The sequence below is a fragment of the Sinocyclocheilus grahami genome, unplaced genomic scaffold, assembly GCF_001515645.1.
Source record: "Sinocyclocheilus grahami isolate Dianchi unplaced genomic scaffold, SAMN03320097.WGS_v1.1 scaffold523.1, whole genome shotgun sequence".
Taxonomy (NCBI): domain Eukaryota; kingdom Metazoa; phylum Chordata; class Actinopteri; order Cypriniformes; family Cyprinidae; genus Sinocyclocheilus; species Sinocyclocheilus grahami.
In genome coordinates, this window is record NW_015505702.1 from 214,364 (window position 1) to 229,080 (window position 14,717).

The 14,717-nt window shown below is 39.0% G+C and overlaps 1 protein-coding gene across 1 annotated transcript; it reads left to right on the top strand.

Moving 5' to 3' along the window:
* Window positions 1–654: 654 nt before the first annotated feature.
* On the top strand, window positions 655–12,204 carry etv5a (ETS variant transcription factor 5a). Its single transcript, XM_016237725.1, has 13 exons — window positions 655–790; window positions 2,458–2,593; window positions 2,692–2,785; window positions 2,998–3,045; window positions 3,391–3,441; window positions 5,325–5,448; window positions 5,525–5,809; window positions 6,904–7,190; window positions 8,599–8,658; window positions 8,776–8,844; window positions 9,104–9,273; window positions 10,197–10,298; window positions 10,422–12,204. The coding sequence occupies exons 2-13, from the start codon at window positions 2,546–2,548 to the stop codon at window positions 10,650–10,652; spliced, it is 1,569 nt and encodes a 522-aa protein (XP_016093211.1). The 5' UTR covers window positions 655–790; window positions 2,458–2,545; the 3' UTR covers window positions 10,653–12,204.
* Window positions 12,205–14,717: the final 2,513 nt, after the last annotated feature.

A 14,717-nucleotide genomic window follows, 5' to 3' on the forward strand; every position in this document is an offset into this window, starting at 1 on the left:
ATAACAGCAATAATAATAAACGTATCATCAGTATGCTATATTATTATTAAATAATAGAATCTAATTGATTTGTTGTATTGCCTATTTTAACATAAATTGTCTGACCGTTTATTTTGTAGAACAGTCTCTTCAATAATGTTAACCACAGACAGTTTTTCTATTCGCAAACTGAAAAGTACTATTCTAAAATCCTGTAGGAAATTCCACAGGGAACCCATGGCGAACTAGTCCTCAAACTAATAATATTCAATGTGTATACTCACATTTTGAGCTGTTTGGAAAGTTTGTTGAGACATGAAATAACCAATGATATTCGTTTACCTCATTTTGCTTGTGCGCAACTCACTTTGTTTTAGCCTGCCTAGTATACTTAAATAGCTTTTTAGTGAATTGTCCTCCAACTTCTGATGTGTTTTGCTGGCGAATCTACTTCTGGCTCGCTGGCCCTTTAAGAGAGTCTGGAAACGTGCGGGGGAAAATCTTGAAAGTGAATGAAACTCAGCCATTCATAAAAATAGGACAGACGAGGCTTCATACACATTCCGAGTCATGCTCGCAAATCATTGGTTTAGACATGTGAACGACGTGCGCTCGGAGCCAATGGGCTTCCAGATTCAAATGCATCTCGAGCCCAGGGGAAAACCGTGCAATCCATTTACAAAACCTCATTCAAGTTTTGAGTGTCGGAGAGAGCGCATCCGTCGATCAGTGCGAGCGGGCTGCTTCCGTTTGGGATTAAAATCTGAAGCGTGTTTTTTTAGTCCACTGCGAGAGGCGCTTTATCTATACGGTGAGTTTAACCCTCATTCCTCTAATATTTACACCGCATTCACTGAAATATCTCTTTGAAAGCGGTTGTTTCTGCGCAGCGCGTAAGTTTTTCGTGGGCTTGCAACTGCAAAAACAGCTATCTCGCCTTGGGGGGAAGCGAACGCCATTTTCTCCAAGAGAGGGCTTATACTGTTTGGCAACCATTTTAACGCATGAAGTTTTTCATATCATATTTTGCGCCGTTGCAGTCGTTACAGAAGCTTGTGCGCTCAGCATTACTGACATTTAGTTGAGGTCGGTGCAGCCTGAACAGTGTGGGGTTTTGTGAATGGAGGTCTCTCTTTCCCCTCTTCACGGATCGAGTTTCACTTCATTGAGAAAAACATGAGGCCGTCAGGGGGCTCAGAGTGGGAGGAGGTCCTCACCCCTGTTCAGTCTTATATTTACTTTAAGCATTTAACTTAAGGGTAGATTTGTTTCCCCATAATAATACATAAAATGCATGATGTATTCGGAAAGTCTCTCTATTCTAAAAGGAAAAAATATGCTAGGGATTTCAAGAAATGGTTTGTTGCCGACTAGCATTATTGGCCATTATTTTGTGTGCGGGGTTTTTTTTTTTTTTTTTTAGTTGATTCTTATTTATTTTTATTGTTCACGCGTTTTTGGAGTAACGTTAACAAAGCTGTGGATTTAAGTAGCGTTCATTCTACGTGTAAACTGCATTTATACGTTACCTGAACGCTTAAAGCCCCTCAAGTTGTCCGCTCGTTTATTGGCTCGTGGAAGTTGTTGGCATTTTAAAATTCATTAGTATTTATTTTATATGTTAGTTAGATTTACATAGTTTCTCATCTAGTACGATTTTGTAGGTGTGCATGTCGATATTAAATAATAAATAATAAAAATAGAATGATACTATAAAAATAATGTTATTTTTGTGAGGTGTGTGTATGCATACACAATCACGCGCATCATAAAGTGTAACAGTAATGTGTTTACATTTTTTATTTAACAATTAAGCTTCACAAGATAGGTCAGCATAATAAAAATGCAATAAATACCTTCAAAAATAAACAATAATAAAATCATATATAATTACACTAGAAACAAAAAAGAAATACATTGAAAGTATCAAGTAAAGAATTGTTGTTTTGTGGAGAAGCATCACAAGAAATGCTGACATGGTCCTCACAGTCTCCCCTTCCAACTGTGCAGTTGATCCAGTAAGTTGGTATCCAGTGTTCCTCAGAATAGATGCTTGGCCAACAATTCAATTTGTTATTGTTTATTCATGGACTTTTTATATAAGTGGGATATCACTTATAATGTATGCTTTCCATTTTCCTCAGTTTCTTAATATGTTCATGATTCTTTTCATAGTCTAATCAGAGGCACAGATGGTTGGCTGTGCTTATGTAAGGTTTAAGTTCATCTCTACTGTGGATTGCATTACGCTGCTCTCTCTCTCTCTCTTTCTCTGCCTGTCTGTCTTTACTCATATGCTCTGTCAGGAGCGATGCTGTGATGGGTAACGGAGAGAGAAGGGGAGGATGAATACACAGGATCAGATGGATCTGAGGGTTTTGTTAGCCTCTATGCTGGGCTTGGTGTTTTGATGTGGGACACACTTGACTGTCCAGTAGATGTACTGTGTGATTCATCTATTTTTTTCTTCTTCTTTAGATAAAACAGAAGACCCTGAGAGGTCAATATAACAATCGCTTTTAAGCGAAGACCCTTTTCTGGGAGCCTCTTTGAAGACCCAGGTGACATGGACAGATTTTATGACCAGCAGGTACCATTTATGGTCCCTCCGAATGTGAGTACATTTCTACTTTTCAGTAGATGCGTGAAGCTAATGGTGTTTTGTTTTTCAACATTAAATTAGGCAACACTGACCAAAGTGTTTTTCCACAGCAAAAGTCATTACAAGTGGAGGAACCGTATAGCCGAGCAGTTAATGACAGAAAAAGAAAGTTGGTGGAGACTGAACTCGCTCAGGACACAGAGGGTAATTTCAACCTAATGAACATGACTAATGCATGCTTGGCAGACAGATCTGATTATTGAGATACATTAACAGCAAGAGAGCAGAAGTGTTTGTGCTTAAAGTAGTTTGATCGATGCTGTGATTGTTGAAGGCTGCCTTTCATTTATCAAATACTTGGAGCATAGTGGCTTTTCATGCTTTTAGACTGTCTTGTCTCTGCCTGTCATCCGCAGAACTTTTCCAGGACCTCAGCCAGCTGCAAGAGATCTGGATCGCAGAAGGTTTGTAACATTTAATTTCATGCATGTCATTTTTGCTTTGTCGTGCAGCTGACAATTAAATTTCAGACTCATGAATATTTCTTATTTAATATGCATGTGGAATATATAATTTCCAAGTGATACACTTTGTCCCAGCTGCTGTTCATTTTTCATGACACTCTGGCCATTTAATTTGGTATTTGCGCCAGTGTCCAAAAAGTTGGCACTGAGATGGCTGTTCATTTCTAGATGAACAAAAAAGACAAAAATAAACATTGTCTGACAAATTGACATTGATCCTCAGATTGTTTATCAGCAGGGAGCATGGTTTGCAACTCTTTCATGCTCTCCAATCTCTCTCCACAGCTCAGGTGCCCGATGATGAACAGTTTGTCCCAGATTTCCAGTCGGAGAGCTGTGAGTACCTTGAGATGTATTATTTATTCTCCTTGGCAGTGTACTTTGGATGCAGTCCAGAGAGGGTTAGGGAAAACAGCAGAGTCTGAACTCTTGGAGCTATTTATTATTCATCTCTTGCTCAAATTTAAAGCCAAAGTTTCATGGGAAACAAAGGAGATCTTAGACTAAGGATGGTGTCGAGTGGCCAGACAATCTCGTTGATTAGAGTTGTTGAAGATGCCAGCAGTCATACTCGCAAATGGAGCTCATAATATAGTGCATATTAGATATTTTAGCATGCATTAACTTTTAAAGAAATTGATTTGCTCTTTAACTTGGTCAGTGGTGTAACACCCCCACACGCTCAGCCAAATAGTGCTTTGATTTATTAGGACTTAAATGGTCTTTACACTTTTCATTCTTGCCTGAATCCTCTCAGCGAGACTACCTATTTTTTCAGTGAAATCAGCCGATTGGTATCCGCATCACATGATCCAAGCTCATAATCCGATTTCACACTTTCATGCACTCCGTTCAGCCTCTGGAATGGACTGGATTCCATCGGGAAGGGTGAGTGGAAAAGGCTCCCCCCCCCCACAGCCTACCTAAACCCACCAAATCCACAGCCACTGAAGCTCATTTCATTGAGGGTTCCCAGTTCAAACGCACCCAATTTGTTAGAGCCTGGCTGCAGGAATCAAAGCCAAAGGAAATACTTGAGGAATGCTCGGCGGAGCATTTTATGTTATTTTTTCCCCCGTTTTGTCTCTGAAGTTTGTTTTTGTTTTCGTCTGATGTTGAGGCTAGGAGACAGGGTGTGTGTCCAAGGGCATGCATATTGGTCCAGTTTTGCATGTCAGTGTGGCGTTACTGAAAAGGTTTGTGACATGCTGTTTATAAAATCAGCCACTTTTTGAATGTAAGCCATAGGTCTCCTCATGCGGCATTCTAGTCCAAACTTTTCTTACAGTCTTTTCAGTATCAATGGGTCATCTGGACGTCACATGGCACCCCATGCCCCCTCCTACTCTCTCCCAGTACCGTATCAATGAGTGGCGGCCACTTCTTTAGCAGTAACCCCAGTGACCACAGAGCAGAAAATCTTCTCACTTTGACAGTTTACTTTTGATAGTTTATGTGGAAGAGAGCATGTCATTTACTCACTTTTGTTTGTCTTTGAAGCACAAATTACATTTTTAATGAAACCTGAGAGACTTCGGTCCTCCCGCTGAAAGTTCACACCACAAAAATGTAACCGCAAAACGTTCATTAAGAGACACTAAACGTAATCCATCTGAATAGAGCAGTTTAATCCAAGTCTTCTGAAGAGACATAATTGCTTTATATATAATGAACAGATCTTTATTTTTATTCACATATCAATGCACATATAGAACACATCAAATGTGGTCCTTTTTTGGGTGTACTAACACTTTAACGCATGCTTTGAGTTTTCACGTGCTTTACCTAGTTTCTTATAATAAGTGCGGTCTGGGTGATTTATCTGCCTCGACTTGTGTGGATCCAGTTGCGTTGGCCATTATGTGGCGCCAGATATGAGAGCTTGATGCAGAGATCCAGGGGCTAATGGTTACAGTGCGGGAAGGAAAATCATTCACAATCATTGAATTACGACCACACTGATTCATGAGTATTGACTCGGCTATGATGGAAATCTGAGGGGAGCGCTTTGATTGCATGTGTTGTTCTGCACCATGATACTGATGGGCAGAACGAAGAGCTTTTATGCCTCGCAGTCGATTGTCATTACCCGTGAAATATGGTGGTTTAATGGTGGAGAAGAACCTCCTTCTGAGGCGTTTCACCGCACTTCTGTTGATGTGTTAGATTGGACGCTCTGCTTCACTAGAAACATCTCCTTCTGCTCTTTTCTCTCACAGTGATGTTTCATGGTTCACCACCGGTGAAGATCAAACGGGAACTGAGTCCCTCCAAAGAGCTCTCCCCCTGTAGCCAGGATAGAAGTCCCATACCATATGGAGAGAAGTGCCTTTACAGCTACAGGTACTTTCTTCGATATCCATCTCCGTGTCGTTGAGATCTTCTTGTCAGCATGGTGACTAATTGTCTTCATTTTCAGTGCCTATGAAAGGAAGCCCACAGCTGGGTTCAAGCCATTGACTCCTCCCTCAACGCCCGTCTCGCCATGTGGCCCCACCAGTGCTCTGGGGACACGTCCCCTGCATGAACAGACTCCTCCCCCCATCTCCAACACAACATTAGGGCAGCGTCTCCTTCATGGGCAGCCTTCAATGACCAAGACCACCCCCAGCCAGCAGACACTCCCTCACCACAGCCAGAGCCCACCTTTTGCAGTACCCTGTCCACCCCTAAACCGTGACACTCACTTCAATAATGAACCTAGGTCAGTCTCTGCATGGTTTCAGGACATTTGAACTATATTTCAATTTACTATATTTTTACCTCAGTGGAATACTTTAAACCTTTAGTGATAGTTTTCTTGCCTTACTGTGAATATGAAGGGCAAAAATTATCTACATGTTTATGAATAAATAAATTATATATATTGTATTTTATTTCATGTAAAATGTAGTATACGTTTATTGGGATGCTGTATTGCCGTTGAAAATTTTGGGGTTGGTAAGATTTTTTTTCTTTTTTTTTAATATTTTTATAATTTGATTGAAAAATGCTCACCAATGCCGCATTTGTTTGCTCAGAAATAAACAGAAATGTTGTATAAACATTAAAATATAATAGGTTTATTAAAATCACTGTGTTCTATTTTAATTTTCTTTTATTGAAAAGGAAAATCTGAATTTTCAGCAGAAGTAATCTTCAGTCTTCAGTGTTACACGATCCTTCAGAAATCCCACTAATATGCTTATTTGGTGCTCAAGAAACATTTCATTATCAGTGCTTAATGTTTTTGTGGAAACCGTCATGTATTTTTTTCAGAATTCATTGATCAATAGAAAATTTAAAAAAAGTTTATTTGTAACATTATAAATATCTGAACTGTAATTTTTTTTATGCATTCTTGCTGAATAAAAAAAGTATTAATTTCTTAATTATAATTAAAAAAAATTATATCACTACCCATACATTTTCGTAGTGATATTATATTATATGGCAGATGACCCTGCAGCCATGCCCATTTTTGAGGTAAAAAAAATATAATGTGTACATAACTGCTGGGGGGCTATAATAATAAGACCCCCATAGGAATAAATTGGCTGGCATCCTGCCTTGCCACCTGTAGCTGAATTTCTTGCCGGATAATGTGTGGCACATCATTCACAGCCAGTAGCAGAAAACTCTAAAGTGTTAGTGCTAAGCTGCTCCTGTGTCACATGACAAAAACATTGATAGTTTTACATGCTGTTTATGACTTCCTTGAATCATAAGCAGCTGCTTGGATTTAACTGAAAGTGCACTGTGTCATTCACTCCAAAACTGTTTCTGATTTTTGAATGTTGTTATTGTCTTTTATTCTAGGTTTCAGCGGCAGCTTTCAGAGCCTTGCCTTCCATTCCCACCTTCTGACACCCAAGGAAGACCCAACTTTATGCCACAGGTCCCCAGCACTTCACCAAGAGACGGAAGGCCACCTTACCATCGCCAAATGTCAGAGCCCTTGGTTCCTGTGCCTTCTCAGGGCTTCAAACAGGAGCTCCTAGACCCCCGCTACGCTGAGCAAGGTGTTCCCAACATGGGCCCATCCCAGGCTGCCTTCCACCCAATGACCATCAAGCAAGAGCCACGAGACTTCTGCTTTGACTCTGGTGAGGACGGTCCCATTTCTTAAAAATGGTGTTCACAATCTGGCTGGGCTTTATGAGAGCTGTCTGAGTGAGGGCATGGAATGTATTTTGTGTGCTTGCATGGGCCTGTGACTTTTAGCATTGTTAAGTGAGGTATATACGAACAAAAGCATGCACATTTGTGCACCTTGAACATTTGCGTGCAAAGAAGAGGCATTTTGAGAAGGCTGCGCTCCTCATACCTAAACATTCCTTAAGTGCAGCATTATTAATAAACAGGGCTATCAGTTTACCATGGTAATTTAGCATAAATGGCCCCTGACCTGTTTGTAAGTTCTGTAATAAAATAATAATAATACAGTTATAGGGCTGCACGATTAATCGAATGTGATTGTCATGCGCATTTTGATAGTAATGCCGGTTCTGTAATCAGCAGGAAATCATCATCACGTGCTTTCAGATGGAGCAGAATTTACTACACATAGCCGTAGTTCACTGACAAGTTACGCAAAAAAATCGCACACGATTTTATTGCGCGATTCTGAAATCAAAGAAATCGTTTGCGATAATGACAGCTGTTTGCATAGCTTCTCAGTGAACTCCTTCTGTGAGATGATGTGGCTTCTTTTCCTCTCTGAGCTTCGGGTAACCCTATGCATCCTTCTGTCTTAAACCTCTCTGCTTAGCTGAGCTTCCTGTTTGTGATCCATACATTCAGACTTGTACACGCTTTCAAGCGTTTTACTGTCCCTCTAGGTTTATGTTTGCAGGTAACTGATGTAATTCTAAATCCTCTTACTGTCCTTCTTATAAATCTGTACGTCACGTATTACATTTGCATGGGGGCGGTTGAATTGAGTCTTTTCGTCTATACAGCAGCCTGACAGATGATGCATCTGATGCAATCAATGAGGATCGCTTACTCAAAGTAGGACAGGAAAGGGTTGGAGTGGCCTGGTGTATCACCAGGACACACAAGGACAGATGAAACTTGATTGTCATGGTCCTGTATCTTGACACAGTGGCTAATCCTATTTGGTGACTCACTGCCAATGCCGCATGTTTCTTTGGTGTGTTGATGTGAGCTTAACCAGCGCTACCAGATGTGTGAGGCTGGACATTCACCACCCAGCTGTTCCATCAAGTGTTTTAAAAGTGCCAGAACGACTATTGTTCATCGTCTTGCCTTTTTAGAGCTCCTATAAAACCTCTGTTCAATCTGTCTTTATTAGAATTAAGGAGCAGACAGTGTTATTTTAACATTGCCATTTTAGTCACCTATAATAACCTTGGGAACAGTTAACAATTGTCTAAAGGTTCATTTTATTTTATCTTTGATTATAGCATGTATTTTAAAGCAACTTCTGACTCCTTTATCATTGGTAATTTCTCATTTTTAATAATCCCTTTTAATTACGTTATTTTGCAGAAGTGCCTAAGTGTCAGTCTTCATTTGGGAGAGCAGCAAGCTTCTACCAAAACCATGAGAGTAAGTGGCATCGCCATTGAAGCATATACTACCTGACTGCAGCTCCAGCATGCTAAAATCATCTTATCCTGTCTTAATCTAACATACAGTGTCTTTGTTTCTTCCCTCTGTCTGTAGACTTCTCATTTGACAGAGATCAGCAGTTGTATTTCGACGACACCTGTGTGGTTCCCGAGAGACTTGAAGGTAAGATTTCACAACGGGTCATGTATAGTTTCAAATCAAAGACAAGTTAAGGGTCGAATGGTCATCTCCGTAGTTGTCAAGTGCTCAGTCTGCATTGTACAAATTCAACAGGGCACTCCTTTCTTTGAAGAGAGAGCTAGTATGGTGGTGCGAAATGAAGACTGTGTCCACATTAGCCACATTTGTGTTGGAATTTCTGGCCTGCTTGTTCACGCTGCTCCAGGCAAACTCTAATCCTCGTAATTCTTGTTCCTGACAGGGAAGGTAAAGCAAGAGCCCTCTGTGTATTGTGACGGCCCGCCTTACCAGCGTCGCGGCTCCCTCCAGCTTTGGCAGTTTCTGGTTACGCTGCTGGATGATCCTGCTAACGGTCATTTCATTGCCTGGACAGGACGTGGAATGGAGTTTAAACTTATTGAGCCAGAGGAGGTGAGCGCCAACAATCAGTTTTTTCACTTTCTTTCAGTCACACACACCATTTACAGTAGTCCAGTATGTTCTCGCTTTCAGCTTTTCAGGTTTTTATTTGTATTTTTGTGTGAATTTTGAGATAACACAGAAAAAATGCTAATTGAAATACATTAAAATGCGACTAAAACATCTAAACTGCACATTAGAAATGCTTGAGGTGGATTTTATTTGTTAAGGGCAATAGTTGGTATTATAGGTCAATCTTTTGTTTTGTTCTGTATTTTTTACCTAGACATAGATCTCCTGGTTTATTTTACAGCTTCAGGGATTTTGTTAAAGCTACAGATCTTGCTTCCACATTTTTATATTCCCACCCACAGACAGTCATCTTAAACTCATTATGCATTATGGGTGTGGAAGTTTCCCTAACTTCTCTGGGAAAAGGGAACATCACAGCCCTTTTTCTGTTCTCTTGTCATGTAGCACTGATTTCAAAATACAATTTACAACTGCATAGGCAACCAAGTTTTAATAAAAGCCCTTCTTGCCCGGCTGTGAATCACCTCTTTAAGAAGACATTTAGACATTTCGTTAATGAAAAGGCATTTACAGATGAGGCTAAGGAAGATGCTACGGTAGTCATGTGACTTTTTGATAAGCAAGTCATGTGTCTGAATACTTTGCCCAGATTATAGTCTGACACACTGTCGCTCTGACAAAAGGTATCTGCCACTAATTGTTAATATTTTTCCAGACCGGTTAAGTGCTCTACATCGAAAGTAATTTTATTTAATGGGAAAAAAAGGCCACAGTGGCTTTACTGGTGACTATAACCAATTTCACTGAAAGTGATGGTATATTTCTATAGAATTTCTCTTTGTTGCATATTGCCAACTAAATTGAAACACAGCTAATGAAATGACAATCATCTCTGTTTTCAGGTGGCCCGACGCTGGGGCATCCAGAAGAACAGACCGGCCATGAACTACGACAAACTCAGTCGCTCACTGCGTTACTATTATGAGAAGGGAATCATGCAGAAGGTAAAGGCAGGTTCCCGTTTCTTTTACTCCTTGCTCTGCTCATAATAACATTAGTTGCTCCAACACCAAGTTTTTTTTTGTTTTTGTTTGTTGGATAATCTAACGGCTCTTTTCTCTTTTCAGGTTGCTGGCGAGAGGTACGTGTACAAATTTGTGTGTGATCCCGAGGCCCTCTTCTCAATGGCCTTCCCAGACAACCAGAGGCCCAACCTTAAAGCAGACCCTGACAGCCTGCCCGGAGTGGATGACGACACACTTCCGTTGGCGCACTATGACGAGGGGGCTTCATATTTGGTAGACAGTGGCGAGCAGTGTGTTGCTGGGATGCCTTTCCCTGACGGTTACGTGTATTGAGCCTGAACCGTTGATCTGACTGAAACACATCTATCCCTATTGCCTCGACTCCTTTTGAACTGTTGCCCACTTCCAGATTAACCCTCCCAATCATTAAAAAAAAGAATGAGGAGAAATCTGCGAGCCACATTTTCTCTGGCCTCAGCCCATGAGAAAGGTGTCAAGGAGGTGAAGAAAGCTGGTTTCCCACGCTGAAACCTTCCTCGTGGCAAACGGTCACTGCCACAGAGAAGAAGAGTTTGAGCTGGAGCCGACCGGTGCCGAAAGACTGACAGATCTCACAGCGAGAATTGTAGCAAATCTGTTTTTGACAATCTGCTTTTTAAAAAAAGAAAAATTGGTAATGAATTCTTAAGAGACATCCTCACAGAAAGAAACCCTTAAATGCAGCACTATGTAATAGTTGCCTTCTTGGTCCAAATTAATTTTGTTTTACCTCCAAACCATGTAGACAATAAGTCAAAAGGGCTTTATTTTACAAGGAGAAAAATTACCCATTTTTTTCTTCAGACTCTTTAGAAAGCTGGCTTTTATACAACACTTTTTGTTGAACTAAATGTGGACTGCTTTAATCATGCTGAGGAATACAGAACATGTTCTTTTTGTATTGTTTGGTTTTGTTCTGAATCCTTTGTCGTGTGTTGGTTTTCTATTAACTTTTTGTTTTCATGCTGGTTAACCCAAGGGTTGTTGATGTGAAGTTAAACCAGAGGCACTGTAAATTTATTTAGTCAACTTCATGGACTGTTAACCCATTTCTGTAAACCTGTTGCTGTTTAATTTTTGTTTTCACTTCCCAAAAAAGCCAAATTTTGAATTACAGAGTTCATATAATTTTCTCACTTGACAACATTCAAAAGGGATGCACTAGTCAGATTTTGTCCATGCTTAGTTTTAGTGAAGGTCAAACAACATTTAGCCTCTTACATTATTTTTTGGCATTATTCTATATTTTAATACACCAGGAAAGCAGGAGTAACAGGGCCTTGCATGCAATAAGGTACAAGAAAAATAAATTTTCCTGGTCAGCTACTCATCGCCAATCTCAAGTTGTTGAAAGACCACTGCTTCCTTTTGCATGACATATTCAGTGATCAGCTGTCCACTAACATATCGCTTTATGCTGGACAAGGAAGAAATTGTGGAGTTCTCTGCATTTGTATTCTCTCTCTTTTCTTTTCTTTTTTTTGAAAAGATGAACCTATATTTTTGCAAAGTCTGCATTTTATTTGATTTTATTGTATAAGCTGTATAGTTCTGCCTGTAACAGATACTCCATGTATGTTTTAAATGGATCCCTGTGTTGCAGTGACTGCACACCAGTGGTTACCAGACACCCTTTCCTGATGGGTTCGAGAGCAGTGCCTTTAAATGAGAGGTGCAGCTTCTGAAATAACCGTTTTTCTCATGGAATGAGGGGCTTGTCTCAACATCCACCATAGAAGGGTTGTCTGCACTTGTACAGGCTTAACCTTGTCCCCTCACAATGTGTACCTTACACTGCTGAGTTTATAATCTGTACTGGGTACAATAAACTGTCCATTCTGCTTCACTTGCACTCTTGTGCTTTGCTTATTCTTCTCCCACATCTAACTATTACAACTGACACGTTTGATTTAGTTCATATGAGACTGTGGAGACAGTAAAAAAACAGTTAAATTATATTTTGTGTGTGTGTGTGTATATGTGTATATATATATTAGTAAAATATCTAAAATATTACAATATTAAAATAACTTTTCTATTTTAAAATGTCATTTTTCCTTTGAAAGTCTCCAGAGTCACATGATCCCTCAGAACTCATTCTAATATGCTGATTTGATGCTCAAGAAACATTTATTATTATTATTAATGTTCAGAACAGTTGTGCTGCTTAATATTTTTGTGGAAACATTTTTGTGTGATACATTTTTTCAGAATTCTGTGATGAATGGACATTTAAAAAAATGTATACATAAAATATGTAACAGTATAAAAGTCTTTACTGTCACTTTCGATCAATTTAACGCATCCTTGCTGAGAAAAAGTACATGTATATGTATTTTCTTTCAACAAACAATGTATATAATTTAATTATTTATACCCTATGTTATGTATATATTATTCTGCTCATATGTGAGAACTATAAAGCCCGTTTTAGATAATGGGCTGGCAATTGTTCTCTTGCACTGAATCTGAAACTCTATTCTGTATCGATCAGCCTCTATTCAGTTAAAGGCCTTTTGCTGTCCCATGGGCCACACTGGCCTTTCATCAGGGTTTTAGATGGTTAGCTAATGTGTGTCTGCTCATATGGTCATGCTGTAGGCCTCCCATCTATGATTATTTAATAACTTTGTATGGATGGGTGAGCAGCATGTGTGATACTATATCTTGCACTTATGTCATAACATCCACAGCCTCAGTTATTCATCCAAACACATTTATGAGCTGTACTGATACTGTTTACACAACACTGTGCATTTATTCTTCAAGCATTTTTCCTTATCTTTTCATTCTTACACTAAGACTGAATTCCTAATTGCACTTGATCTTGATTCATTTCATTCAGGAACTGAACACGGAGATGCAGCAGCAGAGGCTGCTTGATCTTAGATCACTCTGGCAACATTCCTTACCCCCCTCTGCTCTAGAAAGACACTTAACCTTTGAACCTGCCTACTTCCCTGTAAATAACCCTGCAGTCAACACAACCATTTTATTTCTAGCCAACTTCATGCTGTAGTCTATAACTGACTAAAGCAATAGAGAAGAACACTATAAACAATGTATCCATTCATGCAAAGAAGATAATGGCTAGTTCCATCCACATATATTTTGCACCGTGGTCTGCTAATGACTGTTTTAGTGAAGTATTGATTTCACTTAGCAGACCGACAGCTAATGCACACCATTTGCTTAGGGTACGTCTTTTAGTACAATGGAGCAAGACAGACCTAAAGATGTGACATGATCTCACTACTGTTTATTTTGCCATGTAAGCAGCTGTCTATCTGCTGAGACACAGACAGAAATTAAATGAACAAATTTATAAACTTTACTTCCGACCAGGCAATTCCTGCCAGGCACTCAGAGCTTGACCTTTTTATTTAGACATTGATTGATTGATTAATTAATATTTTTTTATGCATTCATTTACTTTAATATAATTACCTATGACATAATACCTTAAGCATTGATTCTTAAAATGAACTTTAATGTAAAAAGTTAAAAATAAAAAAAGTACAGGGAAAGGTGTGGCTTTTTTTCAATAAGTGTGGACAATAAAAGGTAAGATACAGAAACAGTTTCATCTTCACAAACGTTACCGGACAGTGCTTCTTATGGCTTTTCCTGTTTAAACCAATCAGCGGGTTCATTCATCGTGGTTTGTGTTCTCTCTAGTGGCCATATTAATAACTGCATATTAATAATTGCATTTGCACGCTACTAAGCACACTAGGAATCACAACCATTTGTACAGTAAGAAGATGATTTTAGTGGGTTAACAAGATATTCATAAATAAATTCATAATTTTTCATTTTATTTAAAGGATCGTTTTTATTAAAAAATATTTACATAATTTTACCATATTTAATAAACACATAATTTAGGGACACGCCATAAAAAATATATTTTTTGTTTTTTTTTAAACCGGTTTTGTTTTTGTAAAACCAGAGGCAAAAGAAATAAATGCATCACAGTATTTAATGTTAATTATATTTATGGTCTAAATAATAGTTGTTGTTGTTTTAATTGCATCGTGGTTGTATTAAACTCAACTTGGAGACAAGAGATGCCAAGAACAATTTTGATGATGGAATACGATGACTTATGACATAAAAGAATGAGTCGTGAGTCGAGTTCAAGTGGTCAACGTCGTCTAGTTAACGCTAACACAAAAAAAACCGAATTATTTTTACTCTCCTATCCTGCGACATTTCCGTGTAATGTAACTTATATGTAAATAAATAGCATCCTTACCTGGCGCCTGTTTATAAATAAATCGATCATTAGGGGGGCGCTTTCCCTGAGGTGGACGAGCTCTATCGTAGTTTTGTTGATTTGATCATTTAAATAGTTTC

Coding starts and splice junctions, on each gene's coding strand:
- etv5a (XM_016237725.1), top strand. CDS start 2,546: ATGGACAGATTTTATGACCAGCAGGTACCATTTATGGTCCCTCCGAAT. Junction 5,449..5,524: donor AAGTGCCTTTACAGCTACAG/GTACTTTCTTCG, acceptor CTTCATTTTCAG/TGCCTATGAAAGGAAGCCCA. Junction 9,274..10,196: donor AACTTATTGAGCCAGAGGAG/GTGAGCGCCAAC, acceptor CTCTGTTTTCAG/GTGGCCCGACGCTGGGGCAT.